The 23,041-nt window shown below is 38.5% G+C and overlaps 1 protein-coding gene across 3 annotated transcripts; it reads left to right on the top strand.

The window, feature by feature from the left end:
- The first annotated feature begins 151 nt into the window (after positions 1-151).
- LOC104233846 (exocyst complex component SEC10b-like) lies at positions 152-22,256 on the top strand. Of its 3 annotated transcripts, none has more exons than XM_070170945.1 (25): positions 152-209; positions 568-663; positions 769-1,008; positions 1,094-1,168; positions 1,531-1,632; positions 1,986-2,036; positions 2,153-2,258; positions 3,818-3,937; positions 7,117-7,208; positions 7,496-7,661; positions 7,746-7,822; positions 8,151-8,249; positions 8,349-8,439; positions 13,817-13,902; positions 14,511-14,684; positions 15,839-15,892; positions 16,106-16,234; positions 16,350-16,442; positions 16,552-16,698; positions 16,885-16,982; positions 17,287-17,371; positions 18,857-18,915; positions 21,202-21,300; positions 21,387-21,470; positions 21,789-22,256. In XM_070170945.1, the coding sequence occupies exons 2-25, from the start codon at positions 568-570 to the stop codon at positions 21,865-21,867; spliced, it is 2,502 nt and encodes an 833-aa protein (XP_070027046.1). In that variant the 5' UTR covers positions 152-209; the 3' UTR covers positions 21,868-22,256. The 3 variants fall into 3 exon arrangements, with proteins under 3 accessions (XP_070027046.1, XP_070027044.1, XP_070027045.1); XM_070170943.1 differs by lacking the exon at positions 152-209 and adding an exon at positions 239-405 and having other exon boundaries at positions 563-663; XM_070170944.1 differs by lacking the exon at positions 152-209 and adding an exon at positions 388-405.
- Positions 22,257-23,041: the final 785 nt, after the last annotated feature.

Raw genomic sequence — 23,041 nt, 5'->3', positions numbered from 1 at the left:
TATTTCACTCCAAAAATACAAGTGAAATAATACTAAAGAGAGAAGATACAAATGCCTTAAACAGATGAGAAGGCAAATGAGAGGTGTATTTAAATCCTAAACATTAGGTCTTCTTTTATATTTTTATATGAGGAAAATTCCCCAATTTTTATTTTACCACTGATGTGGGACAAACATTTCTGCCAAACTTAACACCTGCTCCGTACAAGGTTAGTTTAGAGCAGATCCAATAGTTACTAGAAATGGCCAATACACACACTTACATCTCATCTGAGTTTTGAATTTTGAATGAAATTGCTGAATGTCTTGTGGCTTTTAGGTTTTTTAACATAATTTGTACTTTTAGAAATTCACTTTTTTTGTTGCTACCTTTTTCTTCCTTGGTTGTCTATCCTATAGCTGTTGGTAAGGAACCAATGAGGACTGATCACAGTCTTGTGTTGTACACCACCAAATTTATGCTACTTTTTAGCTTAGTTATCCTGCTTGTCAAATGATTATAATCCAGTTTTTTAGCAAAGATGACGGATATAATTTCTTGTTCCATTTTCTTGTGACTCAGAATAGATGAGAGAGACTAGAGACGGAGTGAGGGTTGACATGTTTTCAAGTTCTGCATCTGCTGACTCTGATCTGCTTGTTCTTGACATAGATGATTTCAAGGTGACGCCTCAGATGCCATATAATGTGTATGGAAGATTATGCCAACTTAAGCTTTAGAAAGTTGGTAGTTAACTGACAGCAGCGTGTTTTACCCAATAAATGCAGGGGGAGTTCTCCTTTGATGGCTTGTTTGGTAACTTGGTGAATGAGATATTACCTTCTTATCAAGAAGAAGAATCAGACGCAGCTGAAGGCCATGATGCTCTACCAAATGGGAATTTGCGGACACCACCAGATGCGGGAAAGTCAGCACAAGGAATGTCAAGTCCGTTATTCCCTGAAGTTGATGATTTATTATCTTTATTTAAGAATTCGTGTAAACAACTGGTTGATCTCAGAAAACAGGTATAGTAAAGGATTATATGTGTATTCAGTGAGGTAATACTGTTTCTGAAGGTTTTTGATCTGATGCCTTCATATTTGATCAAAGATTGATGGGAAACTTAACAATCTTAAGAAGGAAGTTGCTGTCCAAGATACAACGCACCACAAGACACTTTCTGAGGTTAGTTCATTGGACTGTGGTCATTATAAGATGAAGTTATAGTTCTTTTAAGGGAAATCTTTTTTCTGGAAATAGTTTTGGGGATTAGCTCATTTTAGTGCAATCTGCTCCTTTAATGGAGTAAGTTTCTTGATAGAGCAAATAAATGACAAAGTGCTGCCGAGGTAACACTTTAAATCACACTATGTGGGGAATGTTTTCAATATACTTTTTAAATTTGTTTTATGAAAATGAGAATCGATCCACTTGGTCTGTTGTTGTCTCTTTCTTCACTTTGTACTTCTAGGGATATTAAAAAAAAAAGATGCTTTTTACCTAGATAAAGACCTCAGTTTAAGTTTGATGAAAAATGCAATGTGCAGCTGGAAAAAGGTGTAGACGGCTTGTTTGATAGCTTTGCACGGTTGGATTTGCGTATATCTAGTGTGGGTCAAACAGCTGCCAAAATAGGAGATCATCTACAGGTATAGCAGCTTAATTCCTTCTTTGCTTTTTGCAAGTCTTGTAAGCACTTGTTTTGATGCTTGATTAAGGTTAATTTCGTATGATGTTTTATGTGGAGTATAAACAATTGGTCAAATGAAAGTGTTTCGTTATGGCCAAGTGCAAGTTTGTTAGCTTCCAGAAATTCCACAGTATCCTTCCCCTTTTACTTTGCTTTCCTTCTACTAATAATGAAATGCCTACTTAGAGCAGAAAGAAAAAGAAATTTTTCCTTAAGACCTAACTCCATTAGTTTGTCCATGTTGATTAATTTCCTGAGCTGTTTAATGCTGTTAGTATGTCCAATATCTACTGAATCTCTGTTTGTGTCCAGAGTGCAGATGCTCAGAGAGAAGTTGCTAGTCAGACAATAGAGCTCATAAAGGTAAACTTTTCATGACTAGCTTCGTGCATTCGGCAAAATAATCCTTGCATGTAGGGCTATTCTAGTTTCTATCCTCATTTGGAAACTGACAGTGTAAGTTGCTTTCCATTTCATAGTACTTGATGGAGTTCAATAGCAGTCCAGGAGACCTGATGGAACTTTCTCCGTTGTTCTCTGATGATAGTCGTGTTGCTGAAGCTGCTTCGATTGCTCAAAAATTAAGTAAGATCCATATGCTTCCTTAATATTCTATGTGGTAAACATCATGCTTTTTTTACCTAAAAATTCTTTTACCATGATAATTTGAGCTGTCAATTGTAAAGTCCAACTCCTTACACTTATTACCTTGTAGCCAATGTATAAAGTAAGATGTATCATGGGATAAAAGAAGAAGAATCCCGGGATAAAATGTGGGATTATTTAAGATCGTGTTTGTGTGGATGTTGTTTTTCTGGTATAAGAAATCTTGGGATTAGTTATACCACAATTTGGGTATTATTTTTACACCACATTCAATATAGGATAACAATTCTGGGATAACTAATCCCCGGGCAAAACAACCAAATGATAAAAGTGCCCCTCTCCAAAGCTCTTCTCCCAAAGTCCTTTAAGAAGGTCAAGATTAAAATTGGTATGACAGTTTATCCTAGTTTATCTATTATAAAACCAAACACAGGTTTTATATCATATCCCATATATCCCTTTTTTAATCCAAAGAAATCAAACATCTATTGAAAAAAGTATATCCTCTAAATAATCCCATTATTATATGATTCCCCTATAATAATCCCCAACATTATAATCCCGGTATGACTTGCAAACCAAATGACCCTTAAAATTAGCTGCTTCTGAGTTTTAAGCCTCTGTATCATAATCATATGTCATTTGGCTTTTATCTGTAGTCTTATTAATAATACAGTTTATACAGTTGGCTTCCGATGTGGAGTTGTTATATCAGTGTCTTGAACCTAATCTCTGTATTCTCTATGTATCTCGTCTTTCCTCATTATTTCCTGTTCAGTTCCCTATTTTAGTTTTCAGCTATGCCCCGAGCAGCCTGGAGCTGGGTCCTCTTTTTCCTGTCTAGACCCTGATTTAGATATTTTCCTTCCTTGACTAAGCAAAGCTAACACATTGTCTCCTCATGAGGTTTTCATTGACATAACATCTTGTATCTCTATATTTTAATCTCATAATCATGCAGGAAACTTTATGAACTTCAAATGTTTTGGCCGGTGCCATAAAATGTGTAGCGGCTCGCATTCTTTACATGTTTTCCATTACTCAGGAACATATCATATGTATGACAAATGACATAGCAGAATAGCTGACGCGAATATCCTGCTGCTCTGTGCCCGTTCTAAATTCTTTTTTGAGGGCTAGGAGGGGCATTTGAGAGTGGTTTGGTTTGACCGTTGGATTTTGCGTGTCCCAGTCAATGACCAATTGTCTTGATCACTATTCATTCTCCTCATCGCTTGTTTTACTTTAGACCTAGGTTTTTAATATCTTAAATGTACTGATGCATGCACTTTGCACAATGTTCGTTTCCATTTGAGGAGGATATCTTATCCTTCATTTCTGTGTTGTTCCTCTTTAGATAAAACAAATGGACTCTACACTGAACTCTTTGTTGGTATACAAGAGTGTAACAATATTGTATTTTCTGGCTGCAGTTACGTTCAACAATATTTTTCAAGGGATTTTCATGTTAGCACTTATTTTCTTCTTTTTCCGAAGATTTTTATGAAGATTATCTTTTGACATCTATACTATTTCAGGATCATTTGCTGAGGATGATATTGGAAGACAAAGCATGACTATCTCATCAGCTGTTGGTAATGCAACTGCGAGTAGAGGGCTGGAAGTTGCTGTTGCCAACCTCCAAGAATACTGCAATGGTACAAAATTAGCAACTTATTTATCTATATACCACTTCTACTTGTTGTATTTTGTTAGAGCTGTAAGACGGACTTTAAGGATCTCAAATCCTGCAATTGATGTTTCTTCTGCAGGGTAAATAATTTTATTAACGGAAAAGGGTCAAATATATCCCTCTACTTTCATAAATTGTTTAATTATATCCTCCGTTATACTATCCACCTCTCAGCGCCCTTACTGTTACACTTTGGGGCCAGATATACCCTTATTTTGCTTATTTTAGACGGAGTGCCACGTGTCACTACCAGATTAAATTGACCCATCCCCTTTTTCCTAACCCGGTTCACTCAAAAAATCCACTACCCGACCCAAAGTCCACCCTCACAGCTTCTCTCTCTCACCTCTTTTCCTCCGCTCTTCTCCCTCGCCTCACTGTGATTTCTTCTGAAACCCATCAATTCAATGCTTAAAATAGTTAATACAAACTGTAACATTGTTCTACTATCGTCTCTCTCCGGTGACAAATCTTTGCAAGTCTATTGTCCTACTATTAATTAGAAATAATGCTAAGCATGGACATAAAACCAGTATGTATAACCCTATTTTTCCTGGACATATCACATTGGGAACATCGTTCCAATGCTTAGGCTAAACCAAAATTTTCAAACACAGTACTTATTCCCGCTCTCTAATTGCAAAATCAAGATTCAAGCTCTCTTAATATCTAACAGTGGAGACTATTTCGAATTCAAATTTCAATAAGCAGCTAAATGACTCAAGCTCTCAGTCTGCTCCCTAAGCCTTCGAATAGTGCTCCTTACGGTAACATTGCTAGCAATGTTCAATGTGTAACCACCACCAGCTTTCACTTGGCTGCAGTCTTTGCAACCTCAAACATCAACAACTTTCCTCTTGACGGATTTGATAAAGAAAAGGAAAACATGAGAAAAGAGAGCAATGACTCGCCAGAAAAATGTATTTCCGGTCAGATCCAGTAAAATTTGGAGCCGAAACTTTCAGATCTCCGGTCTCTTGTATGTATTTCTCCAGATCTCTGTGTAAATGTGTTTGTAGGTATAGAGAAAGGGGAAGAAAAAGTGCGAGGTGACAAATCTAAAGGTTCTCCATGGTTTCTGGTGAGTTCGCTGGTGGACATTCCGCCATGGTTACAACAGTGAGAAGAGAGGAGGAAAAGAGGTGAGAGGGAGAAGCAATGGGGTGGACTTTGGGCCGGGTAATGTGTTTTTTTTAAGTGAATCGGGTTAGAAAAAAAAAAGGGATGGGTCAATTAATCTGGTAGTGACACGTGGCACTCCATCTAAAATAAGGGTATATCTGGCCCCAAAGTGTAACCATAGGGGCTCTGAGAGGTGGATAGTATAACGGAGGGTATAATTAAACAATTTATGAAAGTAGAGGGATATATTTGACACTTTTCCGTTTTATTAATGATGGAGAATTTCCGTATACAAGCCGTACACAAATAATAGAGAACCTACACACTCCATCTTCTATTATAGGAAATTCTTGGGTGCAGCGAAAAGATACTAGCGTTCAGACGATCTCCTGTTCCTCTCTTTCCTACATGAGGGCTAATGGAACAACATCCCATGCCTTCAGTCTTCTTTTCCTCCTTCTAAAAGCTCCATTGTGTAATGCCTCCTTCACTGTTCCCGTCATCACCCGCTGTACTTCAAACCAATCTAGAACCACCCACCAGAAATGTGCAGCCACCTGACAATTTAACGGAAGATGGTCTACGTCTTCACCCAAATATATGCACATGGTACACCAATTGATATAAGTGATCCCTATCTCTCAGGTTTTCTGCTGTTAGTATCACTCCCCCTTGCTGTGAACCACGTGAAGAGACAAACCTTCATAGACGCCCTTGGGACCCGAATTGACAGGTGTGGGAAGCTCGACTTCTCTCTCACTAACTTTGGTAGTAAGACTTAACCATGAATAGACAATCCCTGCTCCTCCCCCCCCCCCCCCCCCACACCCCACTAATCTGATATTGCTTCTGGTGCATGCTGCCTGCACAGTAGCTCGACCAGGTTTTGAAATTTCCCTATCTCTCAATCTTGAAGGTTGCTTCTAAATCTCATCCCAATGAACTCCCCCTCTCCCACCCAAGTGTCATACAAATTTGTTGGACTGTCAACTCTATATGGCACAAAACTAAATGTTGTGAAAGGCAAGCCTCAACTCGCCCTCTCCAATTTCTATTCTATTTAATGAGATGGCCTGTTTGAAGGTAGCATGTATTCAGTGGATTAATCTAGGTGTCTTGCAAGTTGGCCTAGATACTACTGACATCAATACGGAAATAAAAGACAAGGTGTGTGTGTGTGTGTGTATATATATGCTAGTACGGACCCCTTATAAGCCAGAATTGATGTAGCTAAGAGTGCTGGTGTTTTTATTGAAGAATTACCCAACAAAATTGACTGAGTTTTTATGTATCTGTTTTAACTCATTGAGGTTGAACTAGCAATCATTGGTTTTGTCTGGTGTTCTTTATTAAGAAAAAAGTGATATTGGTATGAACTGAATTAGGAACCATTACTTGGGTATGAAATGCCTCTTTTCTCATGTGTCTCTTATGAAGCAGACACATAGTACTGTAGTTTAAGATCTGTCTTAGGTAATTCTAAGGAAGGTTTTATGTTCTCTCGTGCGGGCAGCTTTTTGTCTGTTCATCCTTGTTTTCTTTATGCAGTTCTTCTTTGGAGATTAAGACTTAGTTGTTGTTATACTTGCGTTAGGTTTGTCGTCAAAAGCCTCTCTATCCTATTTAGAGACATATATGTCCATGTAAGAGTAATTGTGCAATCTAGAGAACCTTTAGATAACCCTTAATTTGTCCTAAAAGACAGGTTGTCTTGTATTGAAAAGAAATAGGCCTGATGGAGACATGGAGTGTAATAGATACAGAGGATTCATATTTGGGATTTAGAAGTAGTTGATTGATTGATAGTATATATTGCATGCATGATTTGTAGAGTGATAATGTTGAGAAGATAACATTTATAGAAATTCGTTGGCAACTTACTGATTGGGAAAAGAATAAAGAAGTGAGGACTCTCCTTATTATTCGTCTTTATTTTCTTCCTGGCCTTCTAACCTACAAATTTAATAGTATTTGCTTTTTGTTAAAGGACATATTAAGTTTCTTCGTATTTGGTGCCTGTAGAGTTGGAAAACAGGTTACTAGCTCGATTTGATGCGGCTTCACAGAAGCGGGAGTTGTCTACAATGCGGGAATGTGCAAAAATTCTGTCGCAGGTAAACCAAGTAAATCACGTAGACCTATAGTTTTGTTCCTCTGGTTAAAGCTCCATATGTAAAGTTCTATGGAAAAAATAGGATAAGTTGAGTTGATCATAATCTAGAAAAAGAGCTTGGAGCTTTACAAAGTGGTTATTAAGTTTTTCATTCTTGATCCCCGTTGGTTGCTTCTCTTTTGAACCATCTGATGTTTCCATTGTGTACTTAGAGTCAAATATCATATTCTAGGTTATTTACATTTCAGAAAAAAATTCAGCTTTTGACGTGTTACTTTTGGATAGCAGTTTAATAGGGGTACCAGTGCTATGCAACACTATGTGGGATTATGTCCAATGTTCGATGTGGAGGTCATGAATGCAGATGCTGAATTGGTTCTTGGAGATCAGGGTGCCCAGCCCAGCCCTAGCAATGTCGCGCGTGGTCTTTCTTCAATTTTTAAAGAGATTACAGGTTATCAATGACAAATTGATCTGAAAATCAAACAGTGGTTCTCTTTTTAGTACATGCCTCCTGACGCCTTGGATTTACTTTCAGAGACTGTGCGGAAAGAAGCAGCCACTATTGCAGCCGTTTTTCCTTCCCCAAACGATGTAATGTCAATACTGGTTCAGGTATGGGTGGGTTACTACTGGCGTTGTGCTTGAGGTAGATTAGTTCTAGAATTATCTTCCTCTGGTGCGATGATGTTTCCAGTATATCAGAGTGATTTTGCTAATTCTTGACTTGTTGTATGACCAACATGCTTTCCGATGAATATTCACTGATTTTTCTGTAACGTTGCTCCCTATTTAATGTTTTGAGCTTCCTCCACGTCATCTGCTATTCTGTATTGGTTCTGGTTGCCATTCAAGTAAAATGATTGCCTAAATGCGTTACTGCAAAAAATGTATTGTGATTTGTGAATTGTGATTTAGTGACTAATCTGTGGTGGTTGTTCAGCGTGTTTTGGAGGATCGTGTTCCAAAGCTTCTTGAGAAACTCTTACTGAAACCGTCTCTTGTCAGCGCACCTCCCATGGAAGAAGGAGGACTTATATTAGTGAGTAACATGACAAGAGATTTTCTTCTAAGGTGCTGATTGACAGGGAAAGAATGACCCACTAATTGATCCTTTTCCTGTTCATTTTTGTGCATTCAGTATCTCAGATTGCTAGCCGTGGCATATGGGAAGACACAGGAGCTTGCAAGATATTTACGTGGGGTAGGGTGTGGCGACTTGGATGTTGAAGGTAGAAATGCCTTCCATCATCTCAACTTCGCAAACATCTTTTTTAACTTTTTTGTTGTGTGAATGTGCTGGAACCTCCAAGTGAAGAATACAAACACTGGTACACAGTACATAACTGCTTTTCATTTGGATTACATATTGCTTCAAAATGATATATTGAGGATGTACTTTTATGGAGACATGTATAAGCCAAAAAATTATAGGTATTCTTTAATGGAAAATTTTAAAGTGTCTTGACACTGAAATCACTTTGTTAACTAGGATGCAGAAATAATAAGGGCTGTGACAAATCTCTAAAGCCCTACACAATAAGAATAAGGTATTGCTATTGGATGTAAAATAGAAGATTTACCTCAATTCCGTTGCAGAACGTTCATTTCCTCGTCAAGAGGAGGTGAAAAGACACTGAAGATAGCAGAAAAAACAATATAAGAATGGCAGAAGGATAAGCAGTTAATCAATTTGGTCCACTAGGCTGGGAAGAAAGATGATAAAGTTGTTCTTTCTTTTTTCCCCCCTTCTGGCGTAAAGGAAGAAGATCAATTAATTGAATTGGAGGTAGAAGCAAAAGAAGGAAGACCGGATATCTTCTACTATTGAATGGGAAAAAAGAAGGTACCGCATGGCTAGTGAAGCTTGGTGGTAAATAACGATTGTTGAAGAAACTTGAGTTCCTTCCTTACCATCAAAAGTTATATATCACTAAGAAATAGGTTGATGACAAAAAGCTGAAGTCTTGGACAATCCCTCACTTGTTCTTTTTCTCCTTTTTAATAATTTTTTTCTTTCATTCCAAGTATTATCTGTTTTCTCTAGCTATTGATAGTTGGAAAATAAAGAAAAGAGAAAAGATATATTGATGAGTCGATGTTATGGTAAATACACAATACACCTTTTATAGGTGTCAACCATGATAATACACATATAAATTCGACTAATGCTGGACAATATCTTATGTGAGAACTTGACACTTCTAATATTTGGGGGAGGTTAAGAGGGAATTAGTCGAGTTAGCAATAGCTCAGGAGAATAGTTGGCGGTAAAAATCGAGGGCGCTCTGGTTAAAGGAGGGGGATTCGAATACTAAGTTTTTCCACAGGGTGGCCGTTGCAAATCGAAGGAGAAACTTCATAGAGTCCTTAGTTGTGGATGGGGTGAGGATTGAGGGAGATGAGGAGGTAAAAGGGGCGATAGTGGGGTTTTATTAGAACTTATACAAAGAGGAAGTTAGTTGGAGGCCGACTTTGGGGGGGGGAATAGAGTTCAACCACATAGGGGAGTGAGACAGTGAGTGGCTAGAAAGGGCTTTCGAGGAGGAGGAGGTGCACGAGGCTGTGTGGAGTTGTGCTGGTAATAAGGCCCCCGGGCCTGATGGTTTCTCCTTGGCCTTCTTCCAGCTCTGTTGGGACACCATCAAGGGGGAGTTGAGGGAAGCCATTGAATACTTCCATGTGAATGGTGTTTTTGAGAGAAACATCAATGCTTCTTTTATCACTATTGTGCCTAAGAAAGAATGTGCATCTTGTATAAGAGACTACAGGCCTATTAGTCTTGTGGGGAGCATTTACAAGATTATTTCTAAAGTGCTTTCCAACAGACTCAAGAAGGTTTTTGACGTGTCTGTTTCGTCCTCCTAGAATGCGTTTGTGGAAGGTAGGCAAATCCTGGATGCTGCTTTGGTGGCAAATGAACCTATAGATTCCAGAAAGAAAAATAGAGAACCCGGCTTACTATGCAAGTTGAACCTTGAGGAGGCTTCCTGGATTTCATTATGATGCAGATAGGGTTTTATTAGAACTTATACAAAGAGGAAGTTAGTTGGAGGCCGACTTTGGGGGGGGGAATAGAGTTCAACCACATAGGGGAGTGAGACAGTGAGTGGCTAGAAAGGGCTTTCGAGGAGGAGGAGGTGCACGAGGCTGTGTAGAGTTGTGCTGGTAATAAGGCCCCCGGGCCTGATGGTTTCTCCTTGGCCTTCTTCCAGCTCTGTTGGGACACCATCAAGGGGGAGTTGAGGGAAGCCATTGAATACTTCCATGTGAATGGTGTTTTTGAGAGAAACATCAACGCTTCTTTTATCACTATTGTGCCTAAGAAAGAATGTGCATCTTGTATAAGAGACTACAGGCCTATTAGTCTTGTGGGGAGCATTTACAAGATTATTTCTAAAGTGCTTTCCAACAGACTCAAGAAGGTTTTTGACGTGTCTGTTTCGTCCTCCTAGAATGCGTTTGTGGAAGGTAGGCAAATCCTGGATGCTGCTTTGGTGGCAAATGAACCTATAGATTCCAGAAGGAAAAATAGAGAACCCGGCTTACTATGCAAGTTGGACCTTGAGGAGGCTTCCTGGATTTCATTATGATGCAGATAGGGTTTGGGGCAAGATGGAGGGGATGGATCAAGTTCTGCATTTCCTTAGTCAGATTCTCTGTCCTGGTTAATGGTAGCCCGTGTGGTTTCTTTGGCAGCTCCAGGGGTCTCAGGCAAGGTGACCCCCTATCCCCCATGCTATTCATTCTAGTGATGGATGCTCTAAGTAAAATGATGGACCGTGCGGCGGGCGGTGGCTTCTTGAGAGGATTCTCAGCTCCGATCGGGGTGCTCTAGTGCCCGAAGAGTCTCTCATTTGCTCTTTGCGGATGACACCCTGGTCTTCTGTGATGCCGATATGGATCAGTTGACCTACCTGAAGCAAGTCTTGCAGTGGTTTCAGATATTATCAAGACTCAAAATCAACCTCGGCAAGTGTGAGATTTTCCTGGTGGGTGAGGTTACTAACATTGATGCTTTGTCTTATGTTCTCAAATGTAAGGTGGGTTCCCTTCCCACTACTTACCTTGGTCTCCCATAGGGCGCTTCGCATAAGGATACTACGGTCTGGAATCCAGTGATCGAAAGGTTTGAAAAAAGATTAGCAGGCTGGCAGAAACGATACTTGTCTAAAGGCGGTAAGGAAGTGCTTATTAAAAGCACTTTATCGAGTATGCCCACCTATTACTTGTCTTTGTTGCAAGCTCCCGTGAGCATCACAGAAAAACTGGAGCGGCTTCAAAAGAATTTTCTTTGGGATGCGGCGGATGGAACTAGAAAGTTTCGTCCGGTGAATTGGCAGACAGTCACTTCCCAAAAGAAGTGGAGTGGACTTGGAGTAAAAGATCTTAGGGTATTCAACAGAGCTTTGTTGGGGAAGTGGCTGTGGAGATTCAGGGTAGAAGAGCATGCTCTATGGAGGGAGGTCATAGTAGAAAAGTACGATTCCACGGGAGGCGGTTGGAGGACCAAGGCAATCATAGCACCTTTCGGGTGAAGCATGTGGAGGAGCATCATGAAGAATGGGAAGCCTTCAGTGGCATCATCACTTACAGGGTGGGAGATGAAAGGAGAATCAGCTTTTGGAATCATAGGTGGTGTGGAGAGGATACTCTGAGGGTCTCCTTCCCCCACGTCTTCAGAGTTTCAAACCAGAAGAAATTGATGGTTCAACAAATTCGTAAGGAGCATGAAGGGGGTAGTATGGGACCTCTCATTTAGAAGGAACATGCAAGATTGGGAGATTGCGGAGCTCCAAGATTTGTTGACACTGCTATATGGGCAAGACACGCCCCAGCCATCTTGTGATTCTTGGAGATGGGGTTTGCGTGGCGATGGTTTGTTCACCGTAAAGTCCTTTTACCAGAGCATGTTGGTGAGAGAGGAGACCACTTTTCCATACTCCTCGATCTGGATTCCTAAGGCGCCCACGAAGGTGTGCTTTTTTGCATGGCTAGCGGCGTGGGGAGTGATTTTGACTGCTGAAAACCTGCGAAAGAGAGGAATTACACTTGTTAGTTGGTGCTACATGTGTAAAAGCTCAGGGGAAGAAGTTGATCATCTTTTGTTACATTGCCCTGTGTCCTCGGCTTTGTGGAGGGCAATCCTAAATCTTTTTGGTGTTCAATGGGTGATGCCAAGTTCTGCAAAGGAAATTTTATATAGCTGAGCCAGTTTCCGTAGGAGAAGAAAGCAAAAGGCGTGGAAGTTCGCCCCGTTAGCTCTCATGTGGATAGTTTGGGGGAGAGAAATAGGAGAGCTTTTGAGGGGATTGAGTCTCCTTTTTCACATCTTAAGAATAGTCTTTTATCTTTGATCGCTTTTTGGTGCACTCATATAGCCCCTACTTGTATAGAAGATTGGGCGTCTTTTGTAGTGAATCATATTCTGCTGTAAATTCTCTACTTTTTGGTATACCTCCCGTATACGGGAGTTCTCTCCCTTTTGATTAATACAATTTTACCTTATCAAAAAAAAAATATTCTACTTCTAACACCTGACATGTCCCTTTGAAATTAAAGTGGGAAAACCAATTTGAGTTTGCTTATTATGAAAGTATAAAGTACTTAATCAACGATATGGTTGCCAGAGATCTTGCTGGACAATTGCCGGAAAAGTTATGATTATTGGAATCTTAGTGGAAAAGGTTTAGTCTTGGGGATCTTGTGGAAAAATTTATGCTAGAACTATGGTATGGAAAGACGCGGGTGTCGCTGGGACAGTCATCAGAATGAGACATGGTACTGCCAAATGATAATCGAAAAGGAGGCACAATGATCTGAAATGGTCACCTCAAGAGAAATACTGTACCATTAGAACAGTTGCCGGCAAAAGGCACTGTGCTGCCGAAGCACTAATCAGAGAGGGCACGTACTGCAGGAATGGTCAATAAAGGATGGTAGGCCGAAATGTCACCAAAATTAAGAGTGAGTGGTGCCACGAGCACGGGCACGGTACTAAAATTATGAAAGAGTAAAAAACATTAGTCAGCTGACCTGCCATGTAGACAGAAGCTACCTAGATCTTTACCTAGAAGAGGATTGATATCTAGTGAGAAAATAAAGATAAGAGATGAGATATACTGATGATTTAATGATTGGATAAATAAAAGAAGCACCACTTTATAGGTGTTAACCACGATATGCGCATGTTATCTTTCCAATGTTGGACAATATCCTACTTTAGAACTGGACACTTCTAATATTTTATTTCTAACTTTTAACATTCTAACATTGATCAATTATAATGTCCTAGTTGCTGAGTGTTTATCTGAAGTATAGAACTAAACTACAATGGGGAATATGTAGATGTAAATACCAAATCTTAAACCTGTCCTTTCTTGTGTTATCCTAAGTTAGTCTTTGCGTCTGCTTGAGTTCCAAAAAAGTACAGAATATTTGATTGGTAAAATCAAATATTTGTTCTGCAGCAATTTTTGGTGAAGAAATTTTCTACTGTTTAAATGGTCTCGAAAGAAGCAGGTGCTGTTTCCTTTTTTCTATTATACTTGATTATGCCTTTGGTATATGTCCGTTACATTCTCATGTAGTTTTTTCCTCTTGTTACAGGGTTAACGGAATCTCTGTTTCTACCACACAAAGACATATACATCGAGTATGAGCAGGCCTCTCTTAGACAACTTTACAAAGCTAAGGTTGGGACAGTCTGTCTCTTAGTGGTCTATCTCTATCATCTTAACCTCAGGATATATCTCTATCTAGTCCTCTCTTTCTTTTTGCCCTTTTTTTCATCCTCTAAGTCGCAGAAGAAAAATTTAAGAAGAGACTTTTACACCATAGAGGTAAATAACTACTGAAATAACACTCTAAATATTAACATGTCTGCTATCCAATATTTTATTTGGTTGTGAGGATAAATTAAATGGAGATTGAAGCACTGTAAAGAGAAAGACAACAGATTTATTGACTGGCAACTTGCTATGTTAGCTGGTTCTGTGAAATCTTGAAATTATTTCCTTGCAGAGACCAAATAAGCTGCAATAGGATGACTTTGGGTGGATTTTAACCTAATCTATTTACATTAAGTACAATAGTTTAGCTGACTCGCTTATGTTTTTCTGGAAACCATTAAAAAATCTTGAGCTTCTAGAGGTACAACCTTAGCAGAAAAAGATCGTTATTAGTGGCATGAACTTGCAGCAAGCTGTTTAACTCAGTGTTTATGGAAGCTTTCCACCTTTAACATATTATGTTGACATGTACTCATGAACTAGTGTAAACACACTTTGGTTACACTTTGCAGATGGAGGAGCTGCGTACTGAAGGCCAGCAATCCTCTGAGTCATCTGGAACAATTGGACGCTCAAAAGGTGCTTCAATGGCATCCTCTCACCAGCAAATTTCTGTCACTGTGGTGACAGAGTTTGTGCGTTGGAATGAAGAAGCAGTATCCAGATGCACTTTGTTTTCATCACAGGTATATGTGACATATGTTTCAAGATGTTGCACGAGCTACAACTTACTCTTTCTTGGAATGCAAATACCTCCAAGATGGCGGGGAACAACGTCTTGATTTAAAAAATTAAGCTTAGTGGAAGATCCAAAAAATATATATTGCGTTGTGCCTGAATGCTCAGTGAATTTACAAATTTCATATGTAGCCTTTTCGGTTTGACGGACTCTCTGTAATAAATCTTGATAGTGAGAGAAGGGTTCGAGAGTGGATGCCAGTGGTTATTTCATTTTATTCAGAGAGATAGAGAGAGGGAGGGAGGAGGAGGGAGATGCAGTCTTTCTTGTCCTCATCATGATGCTTTTTAGAGAAATTTGCTGTAGAAGTGGGAAGAGATACCAGATACTTGGAAACAATGTAATTTTACTAGTTTCCTTCTTTATAGAAAAACTGAATCAAGGATAGAATTTAGTTGTTTCTTTTTTTTTTCTTGCACTTATTGTTGCAAGGATTTCATTCTGGCTTATCCATATATTTCGGCAAACCGTGATGTAGAAAAGATTGGCATGCTAACTTCATCTGTATTACTCTGAACTTCATTGATTTCTTTGTGCACGTAGCTTTGTCTTCTGTTAGAACGAACTAAATTATTTAGCGAACAGAGGCAATTCTTCCTGAAATGTGTATGCTAATTATCCACAAGCAAAAATTAGAAAGTTGTTGTCTAGAACTTCAAGTCGATTTAAAAATTCCTTATTCAGATTATCACTTTTTTCTTTGTTGGTAGAAATCCACTGATTGTCCAGTTCATTAGGGAGCGTTTTTTGGAGTGACAATAGGGGTGTCCTTTTTATAATTTTCCAAAAAGTTGATAAACTTGGCGCGTATGTAAAAGATATTCTTTGTTTTCCATCACTTTTACATGTGTTATGCTTATTTTTAACGTCCTTTTGAAGATGTCATGTTCTTTGTCCGCAAAAGGCAATGTGAACGTTCTTCTGACAAGTTTATTGGTCATGTTAGAGGAGTAAAGTAATCAAATATTTTGTTGTCCGTTTCTTGTAGACTTGTGCAAAGGTCTTCGAACAGCACCTTGTCCTAAGAGATTGATATTGATCTAACTTGATTCATTTCAGACCTTACAGGATTGAACTAATTGATTGTTAGTCTGTTTACAGCCTGCTGCAGTTGCTGCAAATGTAAGAGCTGTTTTTACATGCCTTCTAGATCAAGTAAGTTCATTACCTTTCTATTTTGAAGTTTGTTTCTGCTGGCAGTATTTACATTACTTTCATCTGGCATGCGGAGTATGTAACTTACTGATTTTTTTTTTTTTGTGGAAAGGTAAAAATTGTAATTCAATATGAGTTTTCTGGGAGATTGGGTGTATTTTCATTTTTTATGTGGTATCAATATCATTACCTGCCTTGTTCAAACTTTTTCAGGTTAGTATATACATAACTGAAGGTCTTGAAAGAGCCAGAGACAGCCTTACCGAGGCTGCTTCTTTAAGGGAAAGATTTGTGCTTGGAACTAGCATTAGTCGAAGGGTAGCTGCTGCAGCCGCTTCTGCTGTAATTACTTTGGCATTCCTGTTTACTACTATCTGAAGTTTATGTAAATTTTCACTGTAGATGATTATACTTTCATAGATTTGGCTGATTTAAGCATATCATTTGTGGTATTTAGGCAGAAGCAGCAGCTGCGGCTGGTGAAAGCAGTTTCAGATCTTTCATGGTTGCTGTGCAACGTTGTGGGAGCAGTGTGGCTATTGTGCAGCAAGTATGTTGGTTTGATGCTAGTGGACTTGTGAAAATCCTTGTTTGATTAGAGAAATAACACAATCTTGTGTTGCCTCTTGTAATGTTCATTTTGAACTCCTTTTCTTCAGTATTTCGCAAACTCTATATCTCGGCTTTTACTACCTGTGGATGGTGCGCATGCTGCTTCCTGTGAAGAAATGGCTACAGCTATGTCAAGTGCTGAGGGTGCTGCTTATAAGGGGCTTCAGCAGTGCATTGAAACTGTTATGGCAGAGGTCTGTGATTCAAAACATTTTATCTGGTTTTAGGGTTGTTCTAGGCTTTGTATGTGGGAATTGGCCTCAGCAGTACCATCACAATAGTCACCACCAGTCTGTTTGAATTTCCCAGATTCTATTCTGTTTCCTTCCAATCAGAGTTGTACTTTGATATTTGCTTACACTTTCTTTGGCTGTTCTCAGGTGGAACGCATACTTTCAACTGAACAAAAAGCCACAGATTATCGATCACCTGATGACGGCATTGCCCCTGACCATCGGCCAACACAAGCTTGTTCAAAGTCTGAACTAGTTAAAACTTTACTTATGTCATGTAGAATAGAGAAGCTATAAAAATATGATCTTCGGAAGGATATTAAGCTTGCCTATTACTTTACTGCCTTGAAAAAAATCAAAACATGCCATTCTCAATAAATCAAGAATGTATCAAAGTACTAAGTTTCCGATAGCATAGAATTGGCCTTTCATATATTTTCTTATCTCTTTCTTCGTATTACATATCAGGACCTCTTGAATTTTTTTTATTTTTTAAAAAAAAAATTCTGAAGGATATTTCCTATTTCTTACGGCTTCTCCCTTTACCAGAGTTGTCGCGTACCTTTCGCGGGTGCTTGAATCGGCATTCACAGCACTGGAAGGGCTTAACAAACAAGCTTTCCTGGCTGAATTGGTATAATCCTGTTCTTGTTTCTGCTTATACTTTATCCTAGCTGACCCCATACTGCTGGCAATGTCCTCTGTGTTATGTTTTCAGTTGCCCAATCTTTAGGCTACAAGTTACGCTAAGTGATCCTTGACCCAGCTGGTTAATGATTTATTTTTTGGGGATTTGTTTTTCTTTGTTGGTCTAGGTACATGGATCTATTGAAATGACCATGTAGCCTGTGACTCTAAAATTCCTATCCAATGGAACCTCCAAATAAATTGAACTGACAAACATGCATTTTAAAACAGAAGGAGATATTTACTCTATGCGCCTATATAACTGTTTTTGGATTGTCAGGAACATGTTAATATTTAGGCCTCATTTGTTATTTTAAAGATTAAACGTCTGAATATGAATGCACATCTGGATATTAAGATGTGTATTAAGATTAGAACGATATGAATCTGAATACACATCTGAATATTTAAGATGTATATTAATATTTGAATACTAAATGATTAAGACTGTTTGTTTTTTTAATTTTTTTCTTATTTAACAATTGATAAATAGAAAAGTCAAATAAAATACTAATTAATTTAATATTCTATTAATAAATATTTTAAAAAAATTATATAGTAGTTGGTGGTGGTGATGGCTGAAGGTGGCACTTATGAATGCCGACTGGAGGCGGTGGTTGGTGGTGGTTTTGATTGATGTGGTGGTTTTAGGTAGTAGTTAGTGGTGATTGGTAGTGGTAGCTATGGTTGAGGAAGGTGGTGATAGGTGGTGGTAGTTTATAATGGTGGACCATGACACCTATGGTTGATGATGGTGGTGGGGTGGTTGATGGTGGTAGTTGAGGTGGGTGGGTGGGTAGTTGTTGTTGAGGATGATGATGGTGGCATTAGTTGATAATGATGGGGGTGGCGGTGGTGGTAATCAATGATGGTGGGGTTGGGGGGTGATGGTAGTCGATAATAATAGCAGTGGCGGCTATGGTCGAGGATGGTGGTGGTCAGTGGTGGTGTTTGAGTTCAGTGGCGGTTGGTGGTGGTGGTTGAGTATGATGGTGGTTGGATGGTGCATGGTGGTATAGGTGATAATGGTGGGCGGTGTCGGCGGTTAGTAGTGAATGTGGATGATAGCGTCTTAATGAAATTAAGTCTTTGTTATAGATCTTAATCAATAAGACCTATTCAGACCCATTAAGTGGTTGGGAAATAAAAAAACAAACACACTTAATGATTAAGACCTGACTAATTAAGATTCGGACTTAAAAAACAAGCGCACTTAATATTTGAGATCCGAATGATTAGGATTCAAACCTCCATTAAGTGCAAACAAATGAGGCCTTAGTGGATCAACAACTGTTTTAGAGCTTTGTGCACAATGTGTTCTGTTGCATTCATAAATTCAGCTGATTACATTATCTGCATTTTTTTCCTATTTGTATTACTCTTTGAATCAAAATTTCTGCTAACAATTTGGTGTATTTTTTACTTTTAATAGGGGAATCGTTTACACAAAGGCTTGCTTAATCATTGGCAAAAATTCACTTTTAATGCAAGGTACTTCCTTTCGCTAATGCTGTTATAGCTGCTTGTTTAAGTTGTAAAATTGGAGTTGCAAAAGTGACATAGTGACTCGTAGGATCCATGGTAAAAATTATTCCCCTGCCTAGAGTAAGCTAATGCTTATACTCCCCTTAGTTTCAATGAGTTCGGGAAGCTATCTTCTAGCAAATATTTGCATTGCGATAGAGCCAAGAAAGAAAATTCGGATGTCTGTTAAATCAACTTATTAGAAATAAAGAAAAATAGAGTCTCTTTTTGATCGATTGTAAACCAGACGGGAATCTAGTTTCCTGAAGTTCAATAGTTGTGAAGCTTCTGCTCATAAATTGAAAGCCGGATAAGAGATTACTATCATCTCCTTTTGTGTTCATCAAGGCATCAACTTGTGTACTGATGCTGCAAGGATCATTCTTGGGTTGAGAATGCAAAATTTGTGCATGGACAAACACTTTCTGGAAAACGCAGTCACTGCTCAACTAGGACATCAACTGAAACATCTCAATCCCAAGCAAGTTAGGGTCAGCTATATGAATCCTCACTAACCATGTCGCTCCAATTAAGCTCATCCCAGTCCAACATTATAAAATATATATATAAAGTGCTTGAAGTTGTCAGAGACCAAGAGTCTATGTCTGGTGGTTATCGCTTCTCATGGGATAACCTTACCATCCTTACACATGGTTCTATCACGTCTTCTTGTAAGGACATAGTATGGTTATCCCCACTATTAAATTTTATCAATTGAGATTCCTTCTTTTTAAAATATGTATTTACTACAACTAAAACTTAAGTTAAAGCGAACTCTAGGATATCCTTTCTTCATCATTTCCTGTACCATGTACTTGTTCAAAACTATAACTATCTCTACCCACATGACCATTTTGATCTCCCTAATAAGGATCTGTTTGCCTCTTGTGAAGCCTATGGCACTAGTGACATTGATTGTCTCATTTCCTCGTATAAGTTCTATTGAGTTAATCCCCCAACTCGCTTTACTTCTACATCCTTATCCTTAATTCAATTTGTGATAGGCGTCATATTTTGCCATGTGCTCCAAACTTGAACTCAACTTCCTTTTTTCACCAACATCTGCTTCTCACTCAAGGGGTGTTTGGACCTTTTGCCTGCTCAGAAGTGGATTCAAACCACCGAAGCAAGGATGCCATTCTTTCCCCATTAGACTTGTCATCCTTTGCTATTTCAACATATTGTACGGACTAGTCTCGTAGCCATTTCTTCTAACATAACCTTTTGGCATCTTCTTTTATGCTTCCCTCAAATGCCATTGTGAGATTGAGTATTCTTATTTCATGCTGTAATGATTTTGAATTTTTTGACTGTATTCTTCATGTTGTTAATGCTAATATATCTTTTTACTACAACACAATCTGATTTTTACTTCATATTCTTCCCTTTGTACCTAACTTTCCACACACCTCTAGGCGCCTCCAACTCAAACTGTAGAGCTTAGAGGTGCACGACCCTATTTTCAGAATTCAATTTGTGTTTGGAGTAAATAGTTTTCCCGGAAAATGGGTTTTACATCATGCATTTTCGGATGCTGAACTGGATGATATTGGTTTTACATCATGCAATTCCGGATGATGAACCTTCCTCCTCCTCCTTTTTATTTATTTATTTTATTATTTTTTTCTTCTGCGACTCTGATGTTCCTGGCAGTGAATATTACTTGGAGAATGTATCAGCTTTAGGGTTGTATCACCACCACCAATTTGATCAATCAATTATGATTAAACCCTTAATTAGTTGGGTTTGTTATGTGAACCATGATCTGCTCTATTTAGTTGCTCTTTCTCACCCCAGCGCAATGTGATGGATCCTTGTTAGTTGCGTTTGTTTGACGGGTCTTCTCTTATTTCTCTTAAGTGGTAAGCTAGGCCCAAATCCAAGCGGATCCTGTATTCAGATTAATCTCTCTGTCTGCTAAGTGCCGCACCTCTATTTGTTTTTGCAATGCTAAGTAATGCCCCTGTACACTCAGTAATCTGAAATAAGTATACTGCACTCTGTAATGCTTTATTCTCTACTTAGATTTAAATCCATTGTGTATCTCAGTGTGCATTTGATTGCACAGTTCTATATAAACTAAACTTTCTGCATTGTTTTGTGACTTGGTCAGTCTCTCCTGATGTTTCTTACTTGTTGCCTGTTTCATTGTGAAATTGAAATCATGGCCAAGTTGATACATGTGATGGAAAGAAAATACACAACTTCCTGCTTGCTTGTATATTGCATAATTTGTCTCCTTGTCTACTGTAGTGGAGGACTGCGTTTGAAGCGTGATATAACAGAGTATGGGGAGTTTGTTCGTAGTTTCAATGCCCCTTCTGTTGATGAGAAATTTGAACAGCTGGGCATGTAAGTTGCTTTTATTTTGAATAATTGGCATGCCTTCCACAAAATATGATATCATCCTGATTTCCTGGTTTATCATCTTTTTCCAGCATGGCAAATGTGTTTATTGTTGCTCCAGAAAGTCTTTCAACACTGTTTGAGGGAACCCCGAGCATTAGGAAAGATGCACAAAGGTAATTAACATTTTGAAGTATTCTTGTAGGCTGTGAACAAACAGACTGTTTCTCCTGCAGATTTTCTCATAAAGTAAGATGTGTGTTTTACTCACATGTCTATCATATATTTCAACCAAAGGAATTCTGTTATATCAGCAGTAAGATACTAGAAAGATTGGATGATATCAATTTTAGCGGGTCCACTTATGAGTTCATTCAATTAATAACGAGTTTCAGAATAATGAATATGGTCAAGGATTTGATATTCTTGAATGCTTCCCCCCTTCTTTTCTTTTTTTGAATGATACTTTAACATTTTGTTGTCTGCAAACTCAGGTTCATTCAGCTTCGGGAGGATTACAAGAGTGCAAAGCTTGCAGCGAGACTCAGCTCCTTATGGCCTAGCTCTAGTTAGAACCAAAATCACATGCTAATTAGAGTTAAAACTTTTATTCTAGTGGTGAGCTGGACAGAGTGCAGTTGTATTGTGAGAGCTTTTCCACCACCTCATGCTGGCTGTCTATTACCCGAGCTCAGTGATAAAGAAACATCGTTGATCCAGAGAAATTCATCCTTGGAAGAAATTAATTTGGAGCCCCCTTTTGTGGATATCGTCATTTATTGTTTACTAAGATCTACTGGTATATGTTTTTAAAAAAAAAAATAGATTTGGAACATGCAATGTTTTTGCTAACTGTGACAAGCCTCTTTATGTGCTAGGTGGGCACTTGTTGTATTGTTAAAAAGTAGATAAAAGAAATGTACCAGTTTACTGCTATAGATATTGATTGTCTGATTGTCCTATACTTGGATTAAAGTAGTTATAGTAGATGTATCTTCTTTACCATATGCAGAAATTTAAGGATATACATGCTCCCCATTGGAGTCTAGCCTACTAATTTGTGGCTAAATCTGTGAATGATCCTCCCAAGAGAAGAAAAATGAATCGGACACCACAGTTATTAAAAAAAGAATTGGAAGTATGAATTTATGAAGCTTTGACAGACGTTGGAAACACATTTTAATAGAATCATCATCTTCAATTTTTACAGCTCTTAAAAGATGATTTTGCTAAAATGCTAACTAGGTTCAAGAACTAAAATCAAATGTCAGATTTAGTTGAAGGTCTGTTCAATCGAATAACACGAGGAACAAAACAATACTCAAGGACCAAACTCCCTACTTTCCAACTAGTTAAGCAAGAATGCCTTTGTTCAATTGTATGATTCACTCATTGGCTAACGATATTTACCCTTCTCTCGAGAAATTGTTACTTGCGTACGCTAAACCAGGGAAAATGGGGAACACATCCTACCATTATTTTCTTGTCCAGAAATACTGAGATTCGGTACGTATATGATATAACAAGAAAATACAGAGGAAATATCGATTAAAATTACTTTTGATGAGCCCTTCTGCCCAAAGCTGCATTTACTGAGCTCCTCCTTACTTGGTAGTGCATCTTTTCTAAATGAATCATTTGCCCTTCCACGGGAAGTCCTGAACGCACAAAATGTGCCTCTTCTATTAAAAATTTACTTTTCTATACTAGAGAAAACCAATAGGACTTCAACGACCATAAGATCACT

Source organism: Nicotiana sylvestris, chromosome 3 (assembly GCF_000393655.2).
Source record: "Nicotiana sylvestris chromosome 3, ASM39365v2, whole genome shotgun sequence".
NCBI classification, from domain to species: Eukaryota; Viridiplantae; Streptophyta; class Magnoliopsida; order Solanales; family Solanaceae; genus Nicotiana; species Nicotiana sylvestris.
Note: the sequence above shows the minus strand (reverse complement) of the source record. Positions and strands in the feature narration are given on the sequence as shown.